At 41.1% G+C, this 27994-nt stretch overlaps 1 protein-coding gene across 2 annotated transcripts; it reads left to right on the top strand.

Annotated features, from left to right (window-relative positions):
• The first annotated feature begins 5877 nt into the window (after positions 1 to 5877).
• Zfp950l6 (zinc finger protein 950 like 6) lies at positions 5878 to 26660 on the top strand. 2 transcript variants are annotated; one of them, XM_087575090.1, is made up of 5 exons: positions 5878 to 5987; positions 20024 to 20128; positions 23322 to 23448; positions 23640 to 23700; positions 24317 to 26660. In XM_087575090.1, the coding sequence occupies exons 3-5, from the start codon at positions 23415 to 23417 to the stop codon at positions 25362 to 25364; spliced, it is 1143 nt and encodes a 380-aa protein (XP_087431216.1). In that variant the 5' UTR covers positions 5878 to 5987; positions 20024 to 20128; positions 23322 to 23414; the 3' UTR covers positions 25365 to 26660. The 2 variants fall into 2 exon arrangements, with proteins under 2 accessions (XP_087431216.1, XP_087431215.1); XM_087575089.1 differs by lacking the exon at positions 20024 to 20128.
• The last annotated feature ends 1334 nt before the right edge of the window (positions 26661 to 27994 follow it).

Here is a 27994-nt window from a genome sequence, read left to right on the forward strand (position 1 = left end):
AGTGCAATCAGACAATGAAAGGAAGTTAAAGGGATACAAATTGGAAAGAAAGAAGTCAAAATATCACTATTTGCAGATGATATGATAGTATACTTAAGTGACCCCAAAAGTTCCACCAGAGAACTAGGAAGCCTGATAAACAACTTCAGCAAAATGGCTGGGTATAAAATTAACTGAAATCAGTAGGCTTCCTCAAAGAATAAACAGGCTGAGACAGAAATTAGGGAAATGACACCCTTCACAATAGTCTCAAATAATTCGGTGTGACTTTAAACAAGTGAAAGATCTGTATGACAAGAACGTCAAGTTTCCGAAGAAAGAAATTGAAGATCTCAGAAGACGGAAAGACCTCCCATGCTCATGGATTGGCAGGATTACTATAGTAAAAACAGCCATTTTGCCAAAAGCAATTTACAGATTCAATGCAATCCCCATCAAAATCCCAACTCAATTCTTCACAGAGATAGAGCAATTTGCAAATTCATCTGGAATAAAAAAAAACCCAGGATTGCAAAAACTATACTCAACAATAAAAGAACTTGGGGAATCACCATCCCTGACCTCAAGCAGTATTAACAGAGCAATAGTAATAAAAACTGTATGGTATTGGTACAAAGACAGATCAGTGGAATAGAATTGAAGACCCAGAAATGAACCCACACGCCTATGGTCACTTGATCTTTGACAAAGGAGCTAAAGCCATCCAGTGGGAAAAAAGACAGCATTTTCAACAAATGGTGCTGGATCAACTGGAGGTGAGCATGTAGAAGAATGCAAATCAATCCATTCTTATCGCCCTGTACAAAGCTTAAGTCCAAATGGATCAAGGACCTCCACTTCAAACCAGATACACTCAAACTAATAGAAAAAGTGGGGAAGAGTCTTGAACACATGGGCACAAGGGAAAATTTCCTGAACAAAACACCAATGGCTTATGCTCTAAGATCAAGAATTAACAAATGGGACCTCATAAAACTGCAAAGCTTCTGTAAGACAAAGGACACTGTCATTAGGAGAAAATGGCAACCAACAGATTGGGAAAAGATCTTTACCAATCCTACGTCTGATAGAGGGCTATTGTCCAAAATATACAAAGAACTCAAGAAGTTAGATTGAAAAAGCCAAATACCCTATTTTTTAGAGTTAAAGAATTCTCAGCTGAGGAATATCGAATGGCTGAGAAGTAACTAAAGAAATCTTCAACATCCTTAGTCATCAGGAAAATGCAAATCAAAACCACCCTGAAATTCCACCTCACACCAGTCAGGCTAAGGTCAAAAACTCAGGTGACAACAGATGCTGGCGAGGATGTGGAGAAAGAGGAACACTCCTCCACTGCTGGTGGGATTGCAGACTGGTACAACTACTCTGGAAATCAGTATGGAGGTTCCTCAGAAAATTGGACATTGCGCTACCTGAGGACCCAGCTGTACCCCTCTCGGGCATATACCCAAAAGATGGTCTAACATATAATAAGGACACATGCTCCACCATGTTCATAGCAGCCTTATTTATAATAGTCAGAAGCTGGAAAGAACCCAGATGCCCTGCAAGAGAGGAATGGATACAGAAAATGTGGTACATCTGTATAGTGGAGTACTATTCAGCTATCAAAAACAATGGCTTCATGAAATTCATAGGCAAATAGATTGAACTAGAAAATATCATTCTGAGTGAGGTAACCCAATCACAGAAAAACACATGTGGTAAGCACTCACTGATAAGTGGATATTAGTCCAAAAGCTTGAATTACCCAAGATATAATCCACAGACCACATGAAGCTCAAGAAGAAGGACGACCAAAGTGTGGATGCAAGTGCGGATGCTTCACTCCTTAAAAGGGGGAACAAAAATATTCATAGGTGGGAATATGGAGGCAAAGTTTGGAGCAGAGACTGAAGGAAGGGCCATTCAGAGCCTGCCCCACAGGTGGCCCATCCATATACAGTCACCAAAACTAGATAAGATTGATGAAGCTAAGAAGTGCATGCTGACAGGAACCGGGTATAGATTTCTCCTGAGAGACACAGCCAGAGCATGTCAAATACAGAGCCAAATGCTAGCAGCAAATCACTGAACTGAGAATGGGACCCCCATTGGAGGAATTAGAGGAAGGATCGAAAGAGCTGAAGGTGGCTTGCAACCCTATAAGAACAGCAATGCCAACCAACCAGAACTCCCAGGGACTAAACCACTACCCAAAGATTATACATAGACTGACCCAGGGCACCAACTGCATGTGTAGCAGAGGATGGCCTTGTTAGGCACCAATGAAAGGAAAAGCCCTTGGTCCTGCCAAGGTTGGATCCCCAGTGTAAGGGAATGTCAGGGGGGGGAGGTAAGGGGGTGGGTGGAGAGGGGAACACCCTTATAGAAGAAGGGGACGGGGAGGTGATAGGGGGCTTATGGACAGGAAACCAGGAAAGGGAATAACATTTGAAACATAAATAAATATCTAAAATAAATAAATAAATAAATAAATAAATAAATAAATAAATAAAAAAAAATCTTAAGGAACAATTTGAAGTTCAGAAGGGCATACTCTAGACAGTTAAGCCAAGGACTTTTTTAAAGTTAGGGGACAGGAACAATGGTAGCACTGGCCGACCTGACTCACTAAGGCTGAACTAATGATGGTTGATTTCTAACACCCATTTTTGCTGTCAGCTTCCTGATATGATTTAATAAAAATTGCTGATGAGTAGATATACATTCTGAGGATTTAAAATTTATGTTACTGACCTTTATATAAAAGTTTAGATTTGTGATTGCTTTAAGTCTCTTATGATATTACTTTTAAAGATTAAATAATAAAATAATCTTTTCTTTGTAAGCACAAACTGCTGCCTGCCAGTAAAGGTAACTGAGAAAACTAAGCTGCTTGCTCATACTTTGTTAATCTACAACAAATTGCTTAGTTATGAATGTACGTGGGTTCTTGGGAATAATTTCTTTTCTTTTTTTTTTTTTTTTCTTTTTTTCAGAGCTGGGGACCGAACCCAGGGCCTTGCGCTCGCTAGGCAAGCGCTCTACCACTGAGCTAAATCCCCAACCCCAATTTATTTTCTTTACCTGTACTACATAATGTTATTTCTTGTAAAGCTATTGAGAAACACACTTCTTTCATAGTTATTTACTAGAAGAAAAATGCAATCACTTTTTAATCTTATACTGCTTGAAAGGTTTTTCTGGAATATATAAGCTATGGGAGAAAAAAACCAAGTTGTTGGAACTTTGTTCCATCCACTGACTAGGTATTTGTATTTATATATATATATATATGTTTACAGAGCATGAGGGTTCTATAGCTAAAAGACTTAGAATTTAATGTGATCTCTGACCAATAGCATAGAGGTCAGCTGGTCATAAAGTACATGTGACATCTCCCCTAAGGATGGGTAACAGTGCAGGAGATAAAGAGTCTGAGATAATCATTCTTGGGAATTTGGGTAAGGTCTGCCTCTCTAGCAATAGGTAGGAGCGATTTGCCTCCACAGATAGCTCTAGGTCATTAATAAAATCCATTCTCAGCCTTTTGGATAGAATGCGATTTACTTTATTGAGAAGAGGTCCCTGTGTGTTTGACATTCCTAATTTCCTTAATGATCTTTGGGTACAAGAACCTTTGTGTTTGCAACAAAGTGTTGTACATCACTCCTGCAAGTAGAAGAATTAGCCTCAGGCAAAGATGAGCTCCCTATTGGGCCATGCAATGCAAAATTGTTAGTCCTGAAACCACATGCACGCTACTAACGGAAACGGACCCAGCCAGTTTTATTCATGTATTTGAACATATTTATTCACACATACTTGACAAGAAATTGGGTGAGAAGAATTTGGGGAAAGAAGGACATAGGATGAAAAGGGGAAAGTGATGTAGTATATTTTAATTAAAATGTATAAAAATAAATTTTAAATAAAAAGTAGCTCAGAGGTTAAGATCAGTTTGGTGTTGTTATTGAAGATCAAGCTTCCATTCCCAGAAACCCTGTAGTAGTTAAGCATTTGCTGGGCCTCCAGTCCTAGGCATCTCCCACCTTCTTCCCTCTGTTGGTACTGCCCACAGACACATGCAGGCAAACACCCATGTGTGTATATAATGAAAATAAAGCCTAAAAACCAGAATTCTGTATAGTGATGTCTCAGCCCTGAGACAGACAGAATACGGACAGAGCTAATTAAAACGGAGGCTTTCTGGTTCCTTCCTCTGAGCCAGCCTGCTCACCGTGAGGTTAGAATAGCTCAGCAAATCTGTTCAGACAGGTGAGCTTTCTGAATTTGTGTTCCCTGTCCTCTGTATATGTGAGAATCGTGGCATTGACACATCTGTTAGATCATACGTAGACCAATCATAACAGCCAGCAGTCTACTTTTTCAGTGGCATTTACTGGATTTTCAGCTAAGTCATATGTATATGACTTTGAACTAAGAATACCCTTAAATATCACTGCTTTGACATTGTGACAACGTTCAAGAGAGGATTTAACTGAGCATGCATGTGTAGGAGCAGCAATACCTCTGTGCAAATGTATCCAGACTCTCTCCATAATCCCAGTGACTCCTACTTTAAAGAAAGGCATTGTTTTGGAAACAATTCCCATGCTTTCCTTTCCTGCTACTGGAAGTGAAGGGGCAGGGTATCTTTCTCAGTTCTCCTGTCTTGGCTGATGTGATGGCTATTCTTGGTAGTCAAACTGACTACATATGGAACTAACTAAAACGGAAAGGATTTGGACGCTGTGTGGGAATTTTTCTCAGTTGTCGCTTTTGAAGTGAGAAATCCCTTCTTTAACCTGGATTTTCTGAGGCGGTGAAAAGCACCTTTAATTGGCAACCCACGTATAAAAAAGATACTTAGTGGTAGCTTTTTCTCTCTGTCTGCTTGTCCTACGTCTGGCTGGCAAGTTTTTAGTTGTAGTAGTGGTGTTGGGGGAGGGGGTGTTTTGTTTTTGTTCAAGGTTTGCTTGTTTTACTGGCATTAGAGCCCACATCTCTGGAATTGTCATAGATACTGAGACCAACTGAGACACAGAGCAACTTATACTGAGCTACTGCAGGATTCTGCCACTTGCCATTGGTGGACAGCCATTGTTAGACCAGTTAGATCACAGTCTGTGAGCCATTCTAGTAAACCCATTTTCTTCACACAGACTCATTCTATCAGTTCTGTTCATCTAGAGAAGCTTCACTAATACGGTTGTGAGGGTTTTTATGTTTTTTACTTTCCCACGGAGGAAGATGTGACAGCTGGAAAAGTGCTCCTCAGTGTTTGTCACTGAGTCCTGCTTTTCTCCAAGGCTTGTCTCATACCTACCTGGTGAGAAGTAGCTGCAGTTTATCTGAACCCAGCATGAAGCCACAAACAGAACTCTTGTTTCCTAAAATCTCTCTTTAAGTGTTAGGACTCTGGGCACCCTTCCGCTGTGGGACAGATTAATAACTCCACTGCAAGTTGAGTAAGGGGGCTATGCAAGCTAACAACCTTGATCCCAGGGGACGTGACTACTGAGTGCTATAAAGAGAGCTCCGACAATCTCTGATATCAGGACCCAGTGAGTACAGATCACGGCTTCTAAAAGCGGAGGAGCAGGCGGCTGAGCAGCGGAAGCTAGTGGTGGGACTTCCCCTGGGCGGGGCAGGAAGTCAGCGGGGTAGGCTGTTGCAGGACACTCACCAGTGCAACTGAAATACAAATCACTGAAGATCTGGAAAATTTCTGGCTCTGCACTGAAAGTGTGGGCCTGGAACCACGCTGCGTGACCTTCAGAACATTCAACCCCAAGAGCGGTGGTCACGTCACTCAAGACTTACTGACCAATCAGAGCCTTCAGGAGGACCTGCCAGTCAGAAGAGGAGGCGTGTTCTTCCGGGTGCCTCGAGGCAGGTTTTGCTTAGTAGCTGAGCAGGCTTGAGCCCTGCGTGCTACTCTGTACCCTGCTGTTGTACGCAGTGAGGCGCACTCAGGGAAGCTTAGAACTTGGGAAATGGTGAGTACAGGTCACTGCCAACAGCAGGAGGAGCAGGGGGCTGAGCACCGGGAGCTGGAGTGGTGGGTGGTGATAGGAGGAAACCGGAGGCCACGTGAGGCCAACCACGAGGTCCTTTGCGGTCCTAGCCACTCGCTGGCAACCTCTGAATAACTGCACTATGGGGGCTTCATCTGTCCAGACCGTGTGGAACAGTGGCTTGTGTAGAAGCATCCTTGGCGGGATGCCAACCACGGAGAATCCCTAGTTTCTATAAGTTCTGTCCTTAGCATTTACATTAAGGTGTACAATCCATTTGGAATTAATTTTGTGAAGATTGTAAAAGGCATCCCATGTGTTGGGTCGCAATCCAACAGTAAGCCGTGGTGCAAAAGAGTAGAAGTGATGATGTAAAGAATTCACTAATGGTTAGGATTTAGCAAGTCACACCAAGTAGAGTTTACCTGAGGGAGGGCTGCTTGTAAAACACCCCACAGGTAAGCAGTGTGCTAACCAGGCCTGTTAGAGATTAAAATGCTAGGATACACGTTTGTTCACCAAGATGTCTAGAAATATGGTTCCAAGCCATAACAAAGGAAACAACCCTGATTTACAACCAGCCACCAGGCCCATCCCCATGTCAGAGAGCAGGCCTCTAACAAACTGCTAGATGAGGCCTTACAGGATCACAGTAACATTAATGCCCGGTGTGCCCTAAAGGTTCAGTTTTCTTCTTGAGAACAGCATAGTTCTGCCACATGGGCAGGATGATACCGTGTGACAACTATTTGAAAGTTAATGAAAATAAAAACAAACCAAGCAGAACACTGTTTCGTTGAGCGCTGGCCTGATCAAGCAAGGCTTTCTTTCCCTGAGGTCCACATGGACTGAGGATGACTCAAAGGCCCTGGCCCCAGACCATGACCAGTTCTCCCAAGCACACTCCTGGTTTTAAGAGAAGGAGATCTATTTTACCTCAGTAACTCAGGGTCTTAGGGAGGGGTTGCATCCGATTCTGAGAACACAACTCTTCCCACCTGGCAGGGCTGTGGTTATCAGTCCCAAGGCTTGGTCAGGAATGTTCTTGAGGTACACTGACTTCCCCTTGTGCAGCACTGTTTGGTTGGACGTCTCCTGAGTGTGTCCCATTGTATGATGTTTCTGCTAACTTCATAGTTTCTTCATCTTTCTGCTGATTTCATAGATGTCTCCCATTTCCTTCCATTCCCCCCAGGTAAATGGTGTACAAGATGGCATTCTTCTTAAGAAGACTACTTAGTATAATGCATAGTTTGTGCAAGACCTCCCCAACCCAGGTTTATACTTTCCATCTTGTCCTTTTCCTATGTTTTTACCATCTCAGACCTTCCACTTAGGGCCCAGTCACTGAAGGATGGTCTGCTGTTTTAAGGCACTGATGTACTTAAGAAATAATTTTGGAAATATTTATGGTGCATAATTCTCCCATCTGTCTAAATGCCTAGAATTCCAGTCTGTGGTCCATATTTAAATTGTTCAAAACATAACCTGGAACCTGAATCTAAAAGAGATTTAAGGGTACAGTATATGAGGAATCCAAAAATCAGTCCTAGGCTGGCTTCTCTTTTAGCATTAACCAGTGTAGCTGACTTTTGCTACTCTGTAGTTTCTCTTTATTCCCCACCCTCTTCACCCCTTAATGCCAGATAGGAAAGAAACAAGGGTAGAGGAGAAAAAAATGCTTGAATTGGATTTCTTTCCTTTTGTTTCCTCTTTGGCCACAGCTACTAACAAACCACAACCAACCTCCCTAAAAGACCAACAACCCGCCCACCCTGCCTCTTGAGGTACTTGGATTTACATAAGCTCCAAAATGTTACCGGTTGCAGATGTCACACCATCACAGAAATATGTAGCTGGCAAAATCATGCTTCTGCTAGAGCATGAGGCAAATCATAGTCAGGGGCTGAAAGAATCAGAAGTAACTTCACATCTCTACATCTGGGATCATAATGAAAGCACATTCCTATCATGTTTCTGGTTGTTTGTTTTTTCTTTAGAAACCAAAATTCCAGTATTCTCAAAATTGTCACTACAAACCAAAGTTGGATGCAAGCTATTGTGAAAGAGATTTATAAAAAGAGAATTAAAAATAAAGAGGGACCTATGTAAGAATTGAGATTACCGGCCACATGAGTCTTTTAATTGGGTACGGAGTGATTTCTCCCTGGGAAGGCATGTCTATGTCTAGAACAGCTGCATCTTCAGCCTTTCAGAACACTTAATCCTGCCTCTAGTTCTTAGAAGACAGTCTGGCAACTCCTGCTGGGCTGGCCCTGACCAGTCAGTGAGGAGGAAGAGAGACCAGAGAATGAGTGTCCTCCTACATCCCTGACAGTTACAGGAGAATTAGAAATAAAGAGGAACCTGTATAAGAATTGAGTTCATTGTCCACCTTTGAAGCTGTTGTACTCACAGCATGGAGGGGACAGGAAGGAAGGAAGGTGAGAGCTTTCCTGCTGTGAAAGTAGTTGGCATTAGTAGTGGGTAGTCAGATAATCAATTTTAGATAGTCAGTAAATGTCCAAAATGACATTGTTGTGGGTTCACAGAGCAGGGCAATAAAGAATGTAAATAAGGATCTGAACTTATTTCCAGAAACCATATTTTTGTAGTTACACTAGTTCAACCACAGCAGAAGATCAACCAAACCGGCATGGCTGTACCTAACAGGAAAGCTATTTTTCCTGTCTGAAGGTGCACAGCCTGAGAGGAAAGGTGTGAGTGTACTTGGTGTGCTCTAGTACACATGTCTAATCCCTGGAGAATATTGGAACATAGAGCCTGGTTCAACTTTTAAAAAAACTTTGAGATTATAATTAAATCATTTCAACTTCTCTTTTCTCTGAATGTTTAACAAATCCGAGTGGACCTGGCTGTCAGGTTCTCCCAAGCATCCCTCAGTCCCTACCTGTCACAGGTATGGCTGGTATATCCGCCCTCTAGTTTAGGGATTGTGCTGCCCTTGTCTCAGCGGCCCTTCCTTAAGTAATTTGGTTACCTGGTCTTTTTCATCTATCATTTACCCTCCTGACCTCTTAGCCTGGCTCCCCCATCCCTTCCACCGTCTCCTGACATGGCTGTGGGTCACGTCCACCGTGGACTCTCCCAGATGTCCCTGCCCCTCACTATGCTCTCCCTTTTATCTATAATAAACTTTCAATTCCACTGTACCTAGGGGCAGCTGTGTTCTTTCCTTTTTATTTCTTTTTTCATTCACCTCCCAGTTATTGTTCCTTGATTCCAAATTCCTTTTGGTTCAGTTGTTGTTACTATTTGAGTTTGAAGTTTGGTTTCAACACTTTTCAGCTAAGAAGCAAAGGGATGGCTGCACTGGACATTGAGTGTGTAATAGAATGTGCACACCAAGCACCCTGTGCCTTGGAAGATGAACAGGTGCTCTGGAAGAGTAAAAGATTCTACTAAAATGAAATTTCACCAGGCTATGGCTCTGTCTGCCTCTAGGGTGGGGTGGAAGACAGAACTGGGAAGGCCAGTGCTGTCTGAGTCATTTAATCTCTACTCCTCCAGTAGGGGAGCTGCTACTGTCCTCTGGGAATGCTAGCTATCAGGAGGAGCACCAGTGGGAGGGACCTTGCAGGTTCTTTCATATTCACCTCTGATGGTGAATGTGACAACCACCAGAAAGAGCAGGTTGGGTAAACTATCTGACTGGACTTGGATGGACAGTGAACCAAACTGTGGTGCTGTTGGTAAATATGGTGACCTTTCCACTCCCACAAGGACAACAAATGGCATGATTCAGGGAAATACAATTCCAGGTACAAAAGGAGTTTCTCAGATACAGAAGTTTCTCGGGTGATGTCTTCATTTTTAATAGCTGAATAGTATTCCATTGTGTGACTGTACCGCATTTTTCTGTATCCATTCTTCCATTGTGGAACATCTGGATTGTTTCCAGCTTCTGGCTATAACAAATAAGGCTGCTATGAACGTGTCCCTCTGGTATGGTGGGACATCTTTTGGCTATACTCCTGTATTAGTCAAGGTTCTCTAGATTCACAGAACTTATAGGTGGTCTCTATATAGTAAGGGAATTTTTTATGATGACCTACAGTCTGTAGTCCAATTCCCCAGCAATGATCAGCTTTGCATGGAAGTCCAAGGACCCAGTAGTTTCTCAGTTCTACAAAGCAAGCAGATGAAGAGTCTTCCTTCTTCCAATGTCCCTATGTTGCTCTCTAGCAGAAGGTGTGGCCCAGATTAAATGTGTGTACCACCATGCCTGGATCTGGGACTTGCTTTGTCCCAGATGACCTTGAACTCAGAGATTTTCTTGCCTTAGTCTCCTGGGATTCATAGCCCCTATGCCTCAAGATCTCCATACCAAGATCCAGGTCAGAGACTTGTATCTCCCAGCCTCAAGATCTGGATCACAGGTGAGCCTTCCAATTCTGGATTTTAGTTCATTCCAGATGTAGTCATGTTGACAACCAGGAATAGCCACTGCAATCCACTCCTTGTCAACTTGACACAAATATCTCATGTCCACACGAAACAGTAACAAGGTTATGAATACACCTAATATGATGTAACTATTCCTCGTACAATCGCAAATGCGTTTGTAAATTTACAATGGGGCAATGTCCCTTGGGAACATTCTTTTAGTATCTCAACTTAAATACCAATTGGTGTTAAAGAAATTGGTTGGGGATTTAGCTCAGTGGTAGAGCGCTTGCCTAGGAAGTGCAAGGCCCTGGGTTCGGTCCCCAGCTCTGGAAAAAAAAAAGAAATTGGAAGAAAGCACAAATAGCTATACAAACATGTTCTTAACAAAATAAAACAGAAGCATCCATATTACTCTATAATCCTTGTTTCTGCAACTGGCTATGTAGCCATAGATGGTGTTTATAACTAACTTCCTCTACTACCCATTCTGCATTTCCTCCACCATCTACAAGAACCTCAGCAGGTTTTGGCTCTTTTCCTAGAGGAGTGACCCATACCTTCATTCCTGATGGGTCTGCATCCTTTGTTATCCTGCTTGGATGTTGTAGCTTCCATTTGACTTTAATCACAGGACATTGTAGAACCAAGAGATGCCCTAAGGGATCTCCTGCACGCCAGACAGAATCCTTCTTACCTCCATTGTGGAGAGGCAGTCCAATTTCCCTATAGTAATCTGGATTGATCACCCCTCCTAACACTGTTATTCCCTTTTTAACCTGCTAGTTTAAAGGCATTAGAAGCCCAAAATGACCAGGGGGAAGTCTGAGCTTCCAGTTCAATGGAATGTTTGTTGTGGCTCCTGGTAGAAGCACTCGCCCCTCTGGAACCAAAACTTGTAGGCCAGCAGAACCTAGAGTTGTGGGGAAAGGAAGAAAAAATTTTCCTAAAGAGTCACTAAGAGTGATAGTGAGTAAAACTAGTCCCTATTCCACCCCTTGATTCCTGGATCCATGGATCCTGGCCATGGGAGAAACTACCATATAACAGACACCGATTCAAAGCATATACTGCCTCTGAAGAACTCTGCCCCACTCCTCCATGCTGCTGCCACCTAGTTGGCACTGTAACTGTGTCTTCAAAAAGTCATTCCATCTTTCTATCAGACTAGCTGCTTAAGGATGATGGGGAACATGGTAAGACCAGTGGATCCATGATTGTGGGCCCACTGTCACACTTCTCTGGCTGTGAAATGAATTCCTTGGTCAGAAGCAATACTGTGTGGAATACCATGATGATGATGGATAAGCCGTTCTGTAAGTCCATGGATAGTGGTTTTGGCAGAAGCATTACATGCAGGGAAGGCAAATCCATAACTAGAATAAGTATCTACTCCAGTAAGAACAAAATATTGTCCTTTCCACGAAGGAAGTGGTCCAATGTAGTCAATCTGCCACCAGGTTACTGTCTGGTCACCTTGAGAAATGGTGCCATATCTGGGACTCAGTGTTGGCCTCTGCTGTTGACAGATCTGGCATTCAGCAGTAGCTGTAGCCAGGTCAGTCTTGGTGAGTGGAAGTTTGTGTTGTTGAAACCAAGCATAACACCCATCTTGGCCACCATGGCAACTTTGTTCCTGTGCCCATTGAGCAATGACAGGGATGGCTGGGGCAAGAGGCTGACTGTCCACAGAACAAGTCATCTTATCCACTTGATTACTGAACTTCTCCTCTGCTGAGACACAAATATCTTCATGTTCTTTGCCCATTTGAAGAGATAAATCTACATATTTCTTCCCTAGATGTCTTTCTCATCAATTTTCCAATCGTGATCTTTCCAAACCCCTCACCATCCATGGCCAGCCCATGAATCAGTGAACAATCATACTACGAAGATTTTCCTTCACTTGGATCTTTCAGGGTTCATCCGGAAAGGGGTTGTAATGCTGCACTTCTGGGTGGTGCCTGCATAACATGCAGAGCCATCAGTAAACCAGGTCCTAGTCTTCTCTTCTTCTTCGCCGATCATAGGGAACAACCCATGAGACTAAAGGTGCATGCTTGGCGGCAGAAGACATTGTAACAGGAGTAGAAACCTTAGGTATTTTAGCAATGCCCAAGAGTATTATAGCTGAATCTTCAAGTAGATCTATTTCCAATTTTCTGGGTAACTGTCGGACTGATTTCCAGAGTGGTTGTACCAGTTAGCAATCCCACCAACAATGAAGAAATGTTTCCCTTTCTCCACATCCTCACCAGCATGTGTTGCCACCTGAGTTTTTGTTCTTAGCCATTCTAATTGGTGTCAGGTAAAATCTCAGGGTCCTTTTGATTTGCGTTTCCCTGATGACTAAGGACTTTGATAATTTCTTTCAGTGCTTCTTGGCCATTCAAGATTTCTCTGTTGTGAATTCTCTGTTTAGCTCTGTACCCCATTTTTAAATTGGGCTATTTAGTTTTGTGGAGGTTAGCTTCTTGAATTCTTCATGTATTAGCTCTCTATTGGATGTGGGGTTAGTGACGATTTCTTCCATCCTGTAGGTTGCCAGATTTTGTCCTATTGACTGTCCTTTGCCTTACAGAAGCTTATCAGTTTCATGAGATCCCATTTATCAATTGTTGATCTTATAGTCTAAGCCATTGGAATTCTGTTTAGGAAATTTCCGCCTGTGCCAATGAATTCAAGGCTCTTTCCCACTTTCTCTTCTCTTTGATTCAGTGTATCTGGTTTTATGTGGAGGTCCTTGATCCTCTTGGACTTGAGCTTTGTGCAAGGCAATAAATATGGATCTATTTTCATTTTTCTACCAATTAGACCAGCACCATTTATTGAAGATGCTTTCTTTTCTCTATTGTATGTTTTTTGCTTCTTTGTCAAAGATCAAGTGTCCCTAAGTGTATGGGCTTATTTCTGGGTCTCCAATTCTATTCCATGGATCTACCTGCCTGTCTCTGCAGTTTTTATAACTATTGCTTTATATCACTTTTTTATTACTAATGCTTTGAGGTCAGGGATGGTGATTTCCCAGAAATTCTTTTATTGTTGAGAATTGTTTTCACTTTATTTTTTTGTTATTCCATATGAAGTTGAGAACTACTCTTTCTATCTCTGTGAAGAGTTGAGTTGGAATTTTGATGGGGATTGCATTGAATCTATAGATTGCTTTTGGTGAAATGATTGATTTTACTATGTTAATTCTACTGATCCATGAGCATGAGAAATCTTTCCATCATCAGAGACTTGCAGTTCTTGTCATACAGATCTTTCACTTGCTTGGTTAGAGTTACTCCAAGATACTTTATATTATTTGTGACTATTGTGAAGGGTGTTGTTTCCTTAATTTCTTTCTCAGCCCATTTATCCTTTGTGTAGAGAAAAGCTACTGGTTTGAGTGAATTTTATATCTTGCCACTTTGTTGAAGCTGTTTATCAACTGTAGAAGTTCTCTGGTAGAATTTTGGGGCCACTTATGTATACTGTCATATCCACAGTGTACCTTGAATTCTTCCTTTCCTATTTGTATTCCCTTGATGTACTTTTGTTGTCCTATTGTTCTGGCTGTAATTTCAAGTGCTATATTGAATAGATAGGGAGAGAGTGGGTAGACTTGTCCTTGATTTTAGTGGGATTGTTTCAAGTATCTCTCCATTTGATATTGGCTGATGATTTGCTGCATATTGCTTTTATTATGTTTAGGTAAGGGCCTTGAATTCCTGGTCTCTCCAATACTTTAACATGAAGAGGTGCTGTGTTTTGTCAAGTGCTTTTTCAATATCTAATGAGATAATTGTGGTTTTTTCCTTTGTTTATATAGTGGATTACAATAATGAATTTTTGTATATTGAACCAACCTTGCATCCCTAGGATGAAGCCTACTTGATCGTGCTGAAGGATGGTTTTGATGTGTCATTGGAGTTGGTTTGCTATAATTTTATTGAGTATTTTTGCATCAATGTTCATAAGGGAATTTGGTCTGAATTCTCACTCTTTGTTGGGCCACGTTTGCATCTGTAGCTCCTGACCTCTTTCCTAGGTTTTCCATTTCTAGTGTTTTCTCTATTTGTGATTTCTTTATTGTTTCTATTTCCATTTTTAGGTCATAGTCTGCTTTGTTCAATTCCTTTACCTATTTGATTGTGTTTTCCTGTATTCCTTTGAGGGATTTTGGTTGTTGTTGTTGTTTCCTCCTAAAGGGCTTTTACATGTTTAACTGTGTTTTCCTGTATTTGTTTAAGTGAGTTATTTATATCCTACTTAAAGGTCTCTTTTATCTTCATGAAATGGGATTTTAGGTTAGCCTCATGCTTTTCAGGTGTGTTGGTGTATCCAGGGCTTGCTGTTGTGGGAGAGCTGTGTTCTGGTGAGTCATAGTATATTGGCTTCTGTTGGTTATGATGTGTTTGCCTCTTGCCATCTGGTTATCACTGAGATTGGCTGCCCTGGGTGTCTCTGTCTGGAGCTTGCCTCCTGTATCTCTGGATTGCTGCAGATCTCCTGGGAGACCTGCAGACCTGCCGTGTTGAGAGAAAGAGAGACAGACTGGAAGGAGAAACTGAGCCTGATGGGAGGTAATTGTCAAAGCCTAAGAAGGAGGACTTTAGTGTAGACCCTAGTGGCACAGAGTACATCATTTGGATTGGATAACAGAGCTCACTAAGTATGACTTAATTGAGAAAACAAAAGAGAGAAAATAAAATGTGTTCAATTTGCAGCATAAATTCAAAAAATTTCCAAATTCATTGTTCAATTCTGTACCATGTCTTATTTTCACTCTTTGTTTTCTCAGTTAAGGATTGTGTATTGGCATGCAAAATAAATTCTGACAGCAGTAAGTTGGGATTTTCCACAGATAACAACTAAAATAGTTAAAAGCATGTTGTGTTGTTATAGTTGATGTAAAATTGCAAATATTTAATGTATGTGTTCTGATACATTTATATATGATACCTGGAAGCAAGTATCCCATTATCAGAGTTCACCTAAAAATGACAGAATTGCCAGGGATTCCAGCAATCTTCTCAGTATAATTGCACTTAAAACTAGCATTGAGAAGCATCAGAATTCTCACATTCATTGCAGTTGTGTTCATGGTGGCCTTCATGTGAGAATCACCTCAATGCTCATTTGTTGAGAACCTGGGTGCGGGGTGGGGGTAACGCAGGGCAAAACGCACAAAATCTAGCTGAAACATTCACCTTCAATGGGTTTTTATCCTGTTCTTTTAGGTAGTATGTAGAGAAGAGAAGTGAAGTAGCAAGCTTTTTGTACCAAGAATTATACAGATGAAAAGCTATTGTGCTATTATAGTATAGACTGTGAAAATGTAGAAAGTGGCTTTATTGGATGGCATGAAAGCTCTCTGCCAATGTATCCTGCTGCATGAAAAAGTAAAAATGAGGTTAAGAAACAGACTGGGTATTTTGTTTGAATTTAAAAAATGACAGTAGATTACAGTTTTGACAGTAATTTACTTTACAGCAAATGACTAAATTACAAAACAAAAAAGGAGTAGTCTTAAGTATGTGATCATCTCTATTTTCTCTGCATTAAATAACCTATCCTAGATAGTAACACCTTAATTTTTTCATTTTGAAGAATGTGTTCTAACATTTTTATATAACAGTTTGTTTATCTTTAATATAGTTAATGTAGCAATTCTGTATAACATATTAATTTCTGTTATTTGAATAGTTATTCAAACAGTTTTTCTTGAAAAGAGGCAAGAATATTGCTTTGGAATGAGATGAACAGAAAGCTCTGTAATTCCACATTTCAAATTCATGAAAGTTAACACAGGTCAATGACCTGCTTTTGTTTCCTGTATATTATGTATTTCACATTGCTGAGAGGAAAACTGATTTCACAGACCTAGACTGGGCCCAAGAATGAGCCCCTCATTAACTCCTGTGTTGCAGGATATTTGATCACATCGTGAACCCCAAGATTGTGTTATTTCCTGAAGAAAACAAATAACCTGTTTTCTAGTTGTGATATGGCTGAGTCCATAGCACACGCCTTTAATCCCTGTGTCTGGAATACACACTGGCCCTCAGTACACACTTTTAAACCCAAACAATGAAGGAAATTTAGTTTTAGATGGAAATACGCTTGCTTGAAAGTGATGTCTAATTGAGTGGCAGATAAAGTGATGAATCAGAGAAAGAGGAGAGAGAATATGCTATGCACCACCATCAAGAGAAGAGACAGGAAAGAGGGGCAGCATAGAGGAGCAGCACAGCGGGTGAGCAGAGGAGACCGTTTTACCCAGAGTTTACAGAGACCAGTTGAAGAGAGAACAAGCTAAACACGGGTGAAGATAGAACGAGCCAGAGAATGAGGAGCCAGAGGTTTAGAACAGATTGCTACAATTAGTTTGAAGATAAGCAGAGCAGTTCATTCGGAAATGGAAGAAGCCATGTTGAATCATTTACTGTGGAGAGTTTAGAGCCAGAACAGATGAGTGCACCAGCCATCCATAGTTCAGAAAGAAAAAGAAAGGGTGAGTTTATTTAGGAGTCTCAGAGGCTGAAAACATTCTAGACCTAGATAAGATTGCACAGAGCCTAGAAGCTTCCAGGACTAGGCCTAGGTTAGCAGATGAAAAGTAAGCCTCTGAGATTACAGTTACATCAGGCAAATAAAAGATACTTTTACACTCCTGTGTGATGGTCACCCTCCACACAGACAGCGGGAGAACTGTGTCTGTCAGATTCATGCTGTCTCTCCTGTCTTCACCATTTCACTTTTCTTTGTTCATTATTGCTTCCCTTCTTTGCATTTTCTTTTAAGCAATATTGAATTGATGTTTTAATTGAAGACAGATTCTTCTCTCATACAGTATATCCTGACCACTGTTTCCCCTCCCTCCAATCCTCCCAGCTACCTCCCACCTCTCCTATCCTCCTCTCCGCTAGATCCACCCCACATCCCCATTTCCTCTTCAGAGAGCAGCAGACCTCCAAGAGAGGACAGCCAAACAGGACAAAACAAGATAGAAAAAGACAAGGTGAAAGCCTTCATATTGAGACTGGACAAAGCAAACCAATAAGAGAAAAAGAGTCTCAGGATCAAGCAAAAGAGTCAGAGATGTTCCCACTGTTAGGAGACCACAAAAACACCAAGCTGACAGCCATAGCATCAGCAGAGGACCTGGCACATGGCACAGACCCATGCTGGCCCCATGCTTGCCATTTAAGTCTCTGTAAGGTTCCTGGAAATCCAGACAATGTTACTCATGTGTCCTCTTCATGTCTGGGCCTCAAGTTAAACCAAACGTGGGTTGGCCACTCAAACAAGTTTGTCCCTTCATGCCCCAGCACATCTTGCATGAAGAACCAATTTTCGGTAGAGGGTTTTCGTAGCTGGGTTGGTGTCCAGGTTTCTCTTTCTGTAGCCTTCTCTGTCGAGTACCTTCTCTCCTCCAAGAGACTAGAACGTAGGGTGAAGCTTGACCTCACATTCAGTGGGGCTGTGTAGAATTTGTCCTCAGCGATGGGGCCCTGCTGTCAGTTTTCAAAGAGCCAAGTTTTGTCCTAGCATCATCATGGGTTGTTTAGGGATCTTCAAGGGACCACCTTGGCCAACAGCTCAACTGAATGTCACCCATTCTGAACATTGAAGCCCTGCCTGGTGTCAAAGGATGGTCAGTTCAGCCTCTGTATCCTCCATTATGAGTCCTGGTTAGGGTCACCCTCATGGATTCCAGGAAGTTGTCATTACACTGGGTTTCTATACTCCTTAATAACCCCTAATTCCAGCTCTTTCTCTCTGTAGTGTGCTCTCTCCCTTCATCCACCCCCTACCCCCACCTGATCCCTCCCACTCCTGTTCCCATCAAACCCCAGGCTACTCACAGAAACTATTCTATTTCCCCTTTAGAGAGAGATCATGCTTCCCCACCCCATAGCCCTCCTCTTTACCTAACCTCTCTAGGTTTGTGAGTGTAGCTTGATTAGACTTACCTAATAGATAATATCCACTTATAAGTGAACGCATACCATATCTGTCATTCTGGGTCTGGGTTGTGTCACTTAGGGTGATTTTTTTTTCTAGTTGTATTCACTTGCCTGTACATTCATGATGTCATTAAAAAAACTGCTTTTGCACAAATATGCCACCATTTTTTTAATCCATTCTATGGTTGAGGGACATCTGGGTTGTTTCCAGTTTCTGGAAGCTATGAATAAATATACTATGAATGAACATAGTTGAGCAAATGTCCTTGTGGTAAGATGGAGCACCTTTTGGATAGATGCCCAAGAGTGGTATAGCTCGGTCTCGAGGTAAATGGATTCTCAGTTTACTGAGGAACCATAATTCTGAGGGAATACTGATTTCTGTAGTAGCTGTATTAATTTGCACTACCACAAGCAGTAGAGGATAGTTCCCCTTCCCCATATCCTTACCAGGATGAGCTGTCACTTGTATTATTGATCTTAGCCTTCTGACATGTGTTTTGATTTACATTCACCTGATGGCTAATATGGTGAAGATTTCTTTAAGTCTTCCTCAGACATTTGAGATTCCTCTGTTCAGAATTCTACATTTAGATCTATACCCCCTTTTTTTTTTCTTTTTTTCGGAGCTGGGGACTGAACCCAGGACCTTGCGCTTGCTAGGCAAGCGCTCTACCATTGAGCTAAATCCCCAACCCCTATACCCCATTTTTAAATTGGATTTTTTGTTTTGGAAAACCTTGTTCCTTGAATTCATTCGTATAGTTTCTCTGTTAGGCCTCTATGCAATATGGATTTTATTTTTAAAAAAGATTCCCTTTCCTTAGGTTGCCTCTTTGTCCAGTTGACTGGCTTTTTGCCACTTCCAATCCATTTCCAATTATTGGCAAAGATGAGAAACAGGGTACACGGCATCAGTGTTGACCTGTAGTTTCTTTTATTTTTTTAAATTATAATTTTATAGTTGTTTAAAAGCCTTATAGGCCTGTCTTTCTCCTCTTATTAATGGTGCCATCTATATTGTGATTTTATTCACTATAATCTAATTATATTATTGTTTCTCTAGTAAATGATAGACCTTCCCCATGCTTTTGCCTTCTGAACATTTACTATACATGTTCTGAATATCTTGGGTTTTTGATAGTTTGGGGGCTTTCTGTGGAGAAACAGTTTCAGTTTCCTCTTCCTGATCCTGAAGGCCTCTCCTCATTTCTTGGCAAATCTGTGCTTTCCAATTCTTGCAATCACCAATGTTTGGGGCTTTGCTACTGAAGTGATTGATATGGGTAACACATTGAATTTGGGTTTTAAAACTTTCTCACATATTATTGTCTCTGTGTCCTAATTAGCTTTTTAGAGCCCACAGTCATCTGAGGGAGCCTCACTTGGGGGCATGGCCCTCATCAAAATGGCTGGCTGCTGTGTCAGTGAGAGACTGTGTGGGGTGATGATTGATGTGAGAAGGCTCTTCCACTGAGGGTGGCAGGATCCCTAAGCAAGTGGGCCTGGGCTGGGTAAGAGAGCTGGCTGCGCGTGAGACAGGGACCAAGCAAGGGGGCAAGGCAGGACACAGTGTTTGTCCATGGTTTTTGCCTTCATTATTGAAGCTTGAGTTTTGATCCTAAGCTCCCAAAATGATGGACTGTGATCTGACAGGACCCAACAAGTGAACCTGTTCATTACCTGAGATGCCTTTCCTGAGAGGATTCAATCACAGCAGCAGCAGAGTATCGAGCTAGAACAAAAAGACAACAAAAGAAGGTACACAACAAATGATTTTGCTGCTGGACAGAACCTCTGAATGTTCTCTTTTGGAGGAATGTAGAAAATATCAGGACCTGAGATTGCAAACAGCATAGAAAGCTGTAGTCAGAGCCTAATCAGCTGTTCTTGTAGCACCTGGAAAGTTGGAGCATTGCCAGTAATGCAGACAGAAGTTCAAGACATAGGATTTCAGTCAAAGATAGACTCCATGAAAAATTTAGCTAGCGGGGCTGGAGAGATGGTTCAGCGGTTAAGAGCACTGACTCTTCTTCCAGAGGTCCTGAGTTCAATTCCCAGCAACCACATGGTGGTTCACAACCATCTGAAATGGGATCTGGTGCCCTCTTCTGGTGTGCCTGGAGACAGCAACAGTGTGCTCATATACATTAAATAAATAAATCTTTAAAGAAAGAAAGAAAGAAAGAAAGAAAGAAAGAAAGAAAGAAAAATTTAGCTAGAAATCATTTGTGTGGTATTTTGACCCAACATCTTTGTTATTCTGCCCATAATCAGAGAAATTAAAGCAGGCAGAGTTAAAAATCAATGGGCTGGAATCTTAAATGGAATATGAAATCTCTTGGATGAATATTGCCAGAGACACATTCAAGACTGCAATGAAATAAAGAAAGAAACAAGTGAGGCAAAATAAATACAAAGTCTGTGTTTTGTAGAGACAAACAGCTCTGGGTAGTTTTACATGGCAGCCAAAGCTGAAACAGATCCCTGAATTTTCAAAGATTATCACCATGAAAGAGAAAGCCCTTGCTCAGGATTGGAAGCCTAAGAAGATGCCTTAAGGGAGCCACTCCCTCCTGCTAAGCCTTCAGTTAATGGAAGTGGGAGAAGGCAAAGTGATCCCCAGTCCCTGCAAGGGACTTCATACAAAACCTGCTACACCTGTGGTCCAAGCATGGCAGGGTCCATCCCAAATCCAAACTTGGCAGGAGCACCCAAGTTCTGGAAACAAGAAAGATGCAAAATTTAAGATCAGATTCTTCCCCTGTGGTTTCAGTTCAGCACTGTTCCAGCCATTCATATTTGGCAGAGTCAGAGCCCCAGTGAGGGAGAAAACTGTGAGAGGGCATTGCATGAACCTATGAGCATGAAGCCTGAGTTGCATTTCGAGACCACAAGATGTTGAGATACCTAAGCTATGAGACATCTCTCATGGGGAGCTGCGTATAGAGAGTGGAAGAAACTAAACTGAGAGATGTATGAGAAGTCGCAGGGATAGGGCCATCTAAGCGTTTTGAAACTGAGGCCCCATGTGTCTGAGGCAGAGCTACAGGATTTGTTGTTTGCCCTGCTGGGTTTCTTGCTTCTGTCCAATCTTTCCCTCACTATGTACACATTTCTCTCTGTTGGAATTGGTGGGGTATTCTGTGCCATTGTATATTAGAAAGATATAACTTGCTTTCTAACTTTACAAGATGTGCTAATCAAGAGATTGTCTTGAGTGTCAGAAGAGACTTGGAACATTTGAACAGTGTACAAGCTCTTGCAGACTCTTACAGCTCTTGCAGATCATTGAAGTTAGAGTAAATGCAGTCTTATCCTGGGGTGACCATTAGCCTGTAGTGACCAGGGTCAGGATGTAGTTGATTGAGTTAAAAAGCTCCCAGATAGGATGATGCCTTTAAACACTTGTCTCTCCTTTAGGGTTTCTTTTGGGGAGCTTATAGAGGTGTTAGTAAGAGGAGCCTTTCTAGATTCCTTACTGGGAATGGGATTTGAATATCTCTAGACTCAACCCATTTCCTGTTTTTTGTGTTTAGTGTGTTATGGTTGAAACTGATCAGTGAGCTTCCTTCTCATGCTGACTCTATCCCTAAATCAGTAGAAGCAATTCGATGCTAGGCTATTTTGTGGGCCTGGCATTTTTATATTTTTAGTTTTGTTTTATTTACCTTTTGAAAACAAAGTTTCACTCTGTAACCCTGGCTGTAGGTATATAGAACATGCAAGCCTCAAATTTAAAGGTCCACCTGACGTTGACTCCATAGTGCTGTGATTAAATGTGCGTCAACATGCCCAGCTGTTTGTTTTTTTTATATATATATATTATTTGTTGATATGTCTAGAATGTAGGTTTTGGTGAATGTCGGGCGTATTGTATTGATCTTTAACCACGTTGTAAATATTCAAATTTGTCAGGGAGAATATTCTGTTTCTCAGGATGCCATGTATTCATGACATTAATACTGCCTGAGCTTTACTGCCGAGTTTTTTGAGTCATTGGATTACAGATTCATAATATTCTTCATAACTATTTTAATTTTTTTAATGAATGTGGATGTTTTCCCTGTATGTATGAACATGTATCCCATGTGCCTGGTCCTTGTGGTAGTTGGAAGATGGCCTCAGAATACCTGAACTTGGAGTATAGTTGTGAGCCCCCTTGTAAGTGGCAATTGAACCCAATTACTTACAAGACTAGCAAAATCTCTTCACTGCTAAGCCATCTCTCCTCCCTATGTTGCTTTTTTAGAATCAACATTTACATTTCTAATATTGTCATCTGTCCATTTGTAACTGTATAAACATGTATCTCCTTTTAGTAAGATCTTATTAATGTTACAATTTCAACTGGGACACTTCAGGATTCTGAAAGATGAATACAGTAAAAACCTCTGACTTCTTTTTCTCTTTCTTGTTTGTTTGATTTTTTTTTACAAGGGAGACAGGGTCTTAATATGTACCTCTGTCTGTCCTAGATAAGCCAGGCTGGCATCCAACTAATGCGATTCACCTGGCTCTGCATCCGGAATGCTGAGATTAAAGGAAGGCATGATTCAGTACATCCAGTTTGCCCATCATTTTTGTTGTTAGTAACTGTTCATACAATTTCTCTGATGAGTGCTCAGTACTGTTTGCTTGTCTGTCTGTCTCTGTCTCTCTCTCTTCCCTCATATACGTGTGTGTGTGTGTGTGTGTGTGTGTGTGTGTGTGTGTGTGTGTTTGAATTTCTCTTGCAAGGGTGTATCCTATTCAAAGAATGAAGAAATGAGACAGAGCTGAACCTCATTATTCAGTTTAATTCTAAGATAGCTTGGTGATTACATTAGCACCTCTGGGTCTGAAATAAGTGGAGGAAGCACCAGAGGTATATGAATATATTGTCAGTGAAGTATCCATTTACAGTGTTGTCTGTATCATGGTTTCTTTTGTACACATGTGTGGGATGTTTTAGGATGCACTGACCTATGATGATGTGCATGTGAGCTTCACTCGAGAAGAATGGATTTTGCTGGATCCTTCACAGAAGAATCTCTACAAAGATGTGATGCTGGAGACCTACAGCAACCTCACTGCTATAGGTAAGACAGTGAATTTTCTTTCACTTTTTCAAATAAGGAAACAACTGTTTCTTTGTTACTGATACTCTTCTATAATTTCAAGTGAGAACAAGGAAGAATGAGGTGAATAAATCTGGTTCACTGAAGATAGTAAGTTACATTTTCTCTAATTTCCAATAACAATTCATACCTTTTCTGGTACTATATTTTAGGCTACAATTGGGAAGATCATAATATTGAAGAACATTGTCAAAGTTCTAGAAGACATGCAAGGTAATTTTCATGTGCAAGTCAGTATGAATCTGTCTGTCTGTCTGTCTGTCTGTCTCTCTCTCTCTCTCTCTCTCTCTCTCTCTCTCCCAGAACAATTTAGAAGATATTCCCCATTTGAGTAGACTTTCTCAGTGTGATTCAAGTTTATAACTAGTTGGTATTCCAACTTCATTGGGAATATATCCACAAACTCACACTGCAGAATATCTCTATGAGTACTAGGAATGTGGAAATTCTTCTCTGTTTGACCCAGTAAATGTTGCAAATTCAGTATGCTAATCTAGAGTATTTCTCCCTGAGAAACAATTTTAAATGTACACAGAGTGCTAAAGCTCTGAGCTCTCTCAGTTTTCTTCAAATATGTGAAAAGCCTCATTGAAAAAGGGCACTACAGATGTGAGCCATGTAATAAACGCTCTTACCATTACAGGTGTCTTCAAAGATGCAAAACAACCCATAATGAAGGGGGAACCATGGTGTAAACAAAGTGACAAAACCTTAAGATTCAATTTGTCTTATTAACTAGACCAAATTGTAAAATTAGTAATACAGATATAAAGATAGGTCAGTGCAAACAGTGTGGTAAAGTTTTCACACATGCCAATTTTCTTTGCAGGCATAAAAGAAGTCATGATATAGAGAAACCCTTTGACTATACTAAGTGTGGAAAAACCTTTGCACGTCACAGTTATCCTCAAAGGGATGAAAGAATTCATACTGGAAAGAAACCCTATGGAAGTATTCAATATGGTGAATCCTTGGCACATCGTAGTAGTTTTCAAATACATGAAAGAACACATACTAGCAAGAAGCTCTACAAACATAACCAATGCGATGAAGCCTTGTCAAATCAGAGTAATCTCAGAAGACATAAAAGAACACTTTCTGAAGAAAAGCCCTACAAGTGTAATCAGTGTGATAAAGCCTATTTATTGGACAGTCATCTCCGAATACATAAAAGAACACATACTAAAGAGAAACCATTTGAATGTAATCAATGTGATAAAGTCTTTGTAAGTCACAGTAGTCTCCAACGTCATAAAAGAACACATACTGGAGAGAAACCCTACAAGTGTAATCAGTGTGATAAAGCCTATTCACAAAACATTCATCTTCAGATACATAAAAGAACACATACTGGAGAGAAACCTTATGAATGTAAACAATGTGATAAAGTCTTTGCCCGTTATAGTAGTCTTGAAAGTCATAAAAGAGCACATACTGGAGAGAAACCCTACAAGTGTGATCAATGTGATAAAGCCTATTCACAAGACATTAATCTTCAAATACACAAAAGAACACATACTGGAGAGAAACCTTATGAATGTAAGCAGTGTGGTAAATCTTTTGCATCTCAGGTTCAACTTCAAAGGCATGAAATAATTCATACTGGAGAGAAGCCTTACAAATGCAGTCAATGTGGTAATGGCTTTGCATGTTATAGTAGTCTTCACAGGCATAAAAAAACACATACAGGAGAGAAACCCTTCGAATGTAATCAATGTGGTAAAGCCTTTGCATGTCAAAGTAGTCTTCGAATACATATAAGACTTCATACTGGAGAGAAACCCTACAAGTGTAATCAGTGTGATAAAGCATATTACAAACAAAGTCATCTCCAAAAACATAAAAGAACTCATACATACTGGAGAAAAACTCTGTGAATGTAACCAATGTGCAGGTCATAGTGATCTTCAAAGTCATAAAAGAACACAACTAGAGAGAAAACCTGAGTGTAATCAATGTGGTAAATCCTATTCACAACCACAGTCTCAAAATCCATAAAGATCACATACTTGAGAGAAACTCTGTGAATGTAATCAATAATAATCCTTCTCAAAAGCATGTAATCTCAAAACCCATTTAAAAAAAACCCACATACTGGAGAGAAGCCCTATGAATGTAACCGCTGTGATAAAGCATTTGCACATCATGGTTATTGTCAAGTACATAAAATAATAGATACTGCAAAGAAACCTTATCAGTATAAAGATGTGGTAAATCCTTTGCCTCTCATGGTCGACTTCAAAGGCATGAAATAATTCATACTGGAGAGAAATCTTACAAATGTATTCAATGTGTTAAACTCAGTGCAGGTCAAAGTAGTCTCTGAATATATAAAAGAACACATAACTAATCTCTTGGTCATATTCTGCTTCCCTGATGCCTTCAAAACACTCAGTCAGAAGCCCTGAGTAGTGGGGACTCTAGGTGACATGAAGGATTGTTCATGGGGGAAATTGGGCATTTGAAAGAGCTGCTGAGTGTGAATAAACTATTAGGGAGAGGGAGATTTGGATATAAATGGAAGAGAATTAAAAGGCCAGAGAGCAATACTTGAGGGTGCAGCTAAGCACAAGCTGGCTCCTGCAGTATTCTCTGTATCCACTCATCTGTGGTGAGTCAACCCCTTCCAGGTCTTCCACTCTTTACATTTCTGGGCAATTGCATGTACCTGTCAGTGACAGCACCCTTCAGGCCCCTGCTGTGGTCTCCAATTGGACCTTAAATCTTCTCACCCTCCCTGTGTCATCCCTGTAGCCTGCCTGCCTGGTAGGAATACTAATATTCTCAGAGACATTTATATCTCTCCCGAAGGACAACATCAAGTGAAATAGTGGACTGTATAAAAATTCAAATTGCCCCTGCAATCTCATTCTAGGAGAAGAATGATTCCTGCATAGGAAAATTTCTATGAAAAAAAGAAAAGAAAATTTCTCTGCTGAATAAACCTCATCTGAATACCTTTCTGGAAAGAAAGGAGCTGAGAATAGGGGAGGGATTTATGTAGAGGATAGAATTTGTTTCCTGGCTTAGATAGATTATTTCATTGTTCATATCTCTTGCCTTTTATGTAGACCTGTTAGGACCTCAAGGATGAATTAGTTACATTATGTCTTCATCACTGGTGTAAATTAATTATACCAAATAAATATGTTAGTACGTTTTCAGTTTTCATTAATAATTGCTTTTTTCCATTGCTTTTTATCTCTCTTTTTCATTATTATTTTATAAAATTACACCATGAATCTCTGGCTGGCCTGGAACTCAATATATAAACTAGGCTGTCCTAGGACATTGAAAAGATCTTCTCACCTTCCCTTCAGATCGCTGCATTATAGGTAGGCAAGTCAGATCTACATAATTCAATTTTTCTAATTAGCTTATTTTGGATGAGTGGCTGAACCTGGTTAGGGTAACCAGGACACAGGCTCTGATTGTAACTCCAGTAACAGAAGAAAGCTCCCTTTCAAATGCAGCTCTGTCTTCCAACTATGAGCAAAGTTGTTTTACTTTGTCATTGAGTCTGTTATAACTCATCAAAAACTAGGGCAGAGTTTTGTTCTTATTCTACAGATAGTGAAACCCAGGCTCACAGAGAAAAGTGGTTTTGCAATATAGTTGAGTGCAGCTGTTTATCTCACTGCCCCATCATTCCAATAAACCATCAAGTGAAGTTGAAACAGCCTAAGACAGGCATGGTTACACAGGCCAGAAAACACGGTGCTTAGAAAAAGAAGGCAGGGTTGGGGATTTAGCTCGGTAGAGCGCTTGCCTAGCAAGCACAAGGTCCTGGGTTCGGTCCCCAGCTCCGGAAAAAAAGAAAAAAAAAAGGCAGGAATTTCAGGATTTCAAGGTCATCCAAGGAGAGAATGGTCAGTGGTATGCTAAGTAGTCCACAGAACAATGAGACATTCTGATTAGCTCAGGCCAATATCCATAGTTTTCCCTGCAGCTCATGGAGTTCAGGTCCATGGCATCAGCAAGTGTTAGCTGATGTATTTGCCACTCTGTGTTTTCTGTATCCTTGGTCACTTCAAAGTCAGACCCCTGTTGGTCATTAAGGATTTGAAATTCCCTGCATATCAGCCAGATATGTTCCGCCCCACAGTTGCCTAGCAACAGCCAGCTGTGCCTGACTATATAAGGGGTTGCTTGCCCCCTCCTCTTTCTCTTACCCCCTCATACTCTTTGTTCCTCTCTGTTCTTGCCCCCTTCTCACATACCCATGGCCGGCCACCTTTCCTCTCTTCACCTCTTCTTCTCTCATTAAATCCCTCCACGTGAAACCATGTTGTCTACGTGTGTTCTCTCCGGGCATGGGCAGAGATTCGAAACCCTAACATTGGTGCTGAGACTTGGGTGACACAGACGGGGTTTATGATCTCCCTGTGACCACATGGCCCGCTCCAGGCTGCTGTGTTCTGCAGGCCACAGCAGCAGCCAACAGCATGGTCCACAGGGTCTCGGCCACTCTCTATGGGCCTGGCGCTCGCACATTATGCAGTGGGTA

Source organism: Rattus norvegicus, chromosome 10, assembly GCF_021556685.1.
Source record: "Rattus norvegicus strain SHRSP/BbbUtx chromosome 10, alternate assembly SHRSP_T2T, whole genome shotgun sequence".
Lineage (NCBI taxonomy): Eukaryota > Metazoa > Chordata > Mammalia > Rodentia > Muridae > Rattus > Rattus norvegicus.

Bases quoted from the DNA above. Each gene is read 5' to 3' on its own strand.
- Zfp950l6 (XM_087575089.1), top strand. The intron at 23,449-23,639 runs GTAAGACAGTGA...ACTATATTTTAG, and splicing joins CAGCAACCTCACTGCTATAG to GCTACAATTGGGAAGATCAT. The intron at 23,701-24,316 runs GTAATTTTCATG...TTTTCTTTGCAG, and splicing joins AGTTCTAGAAGACATGCAAG to GCATAAAAGAAGTCATGATA.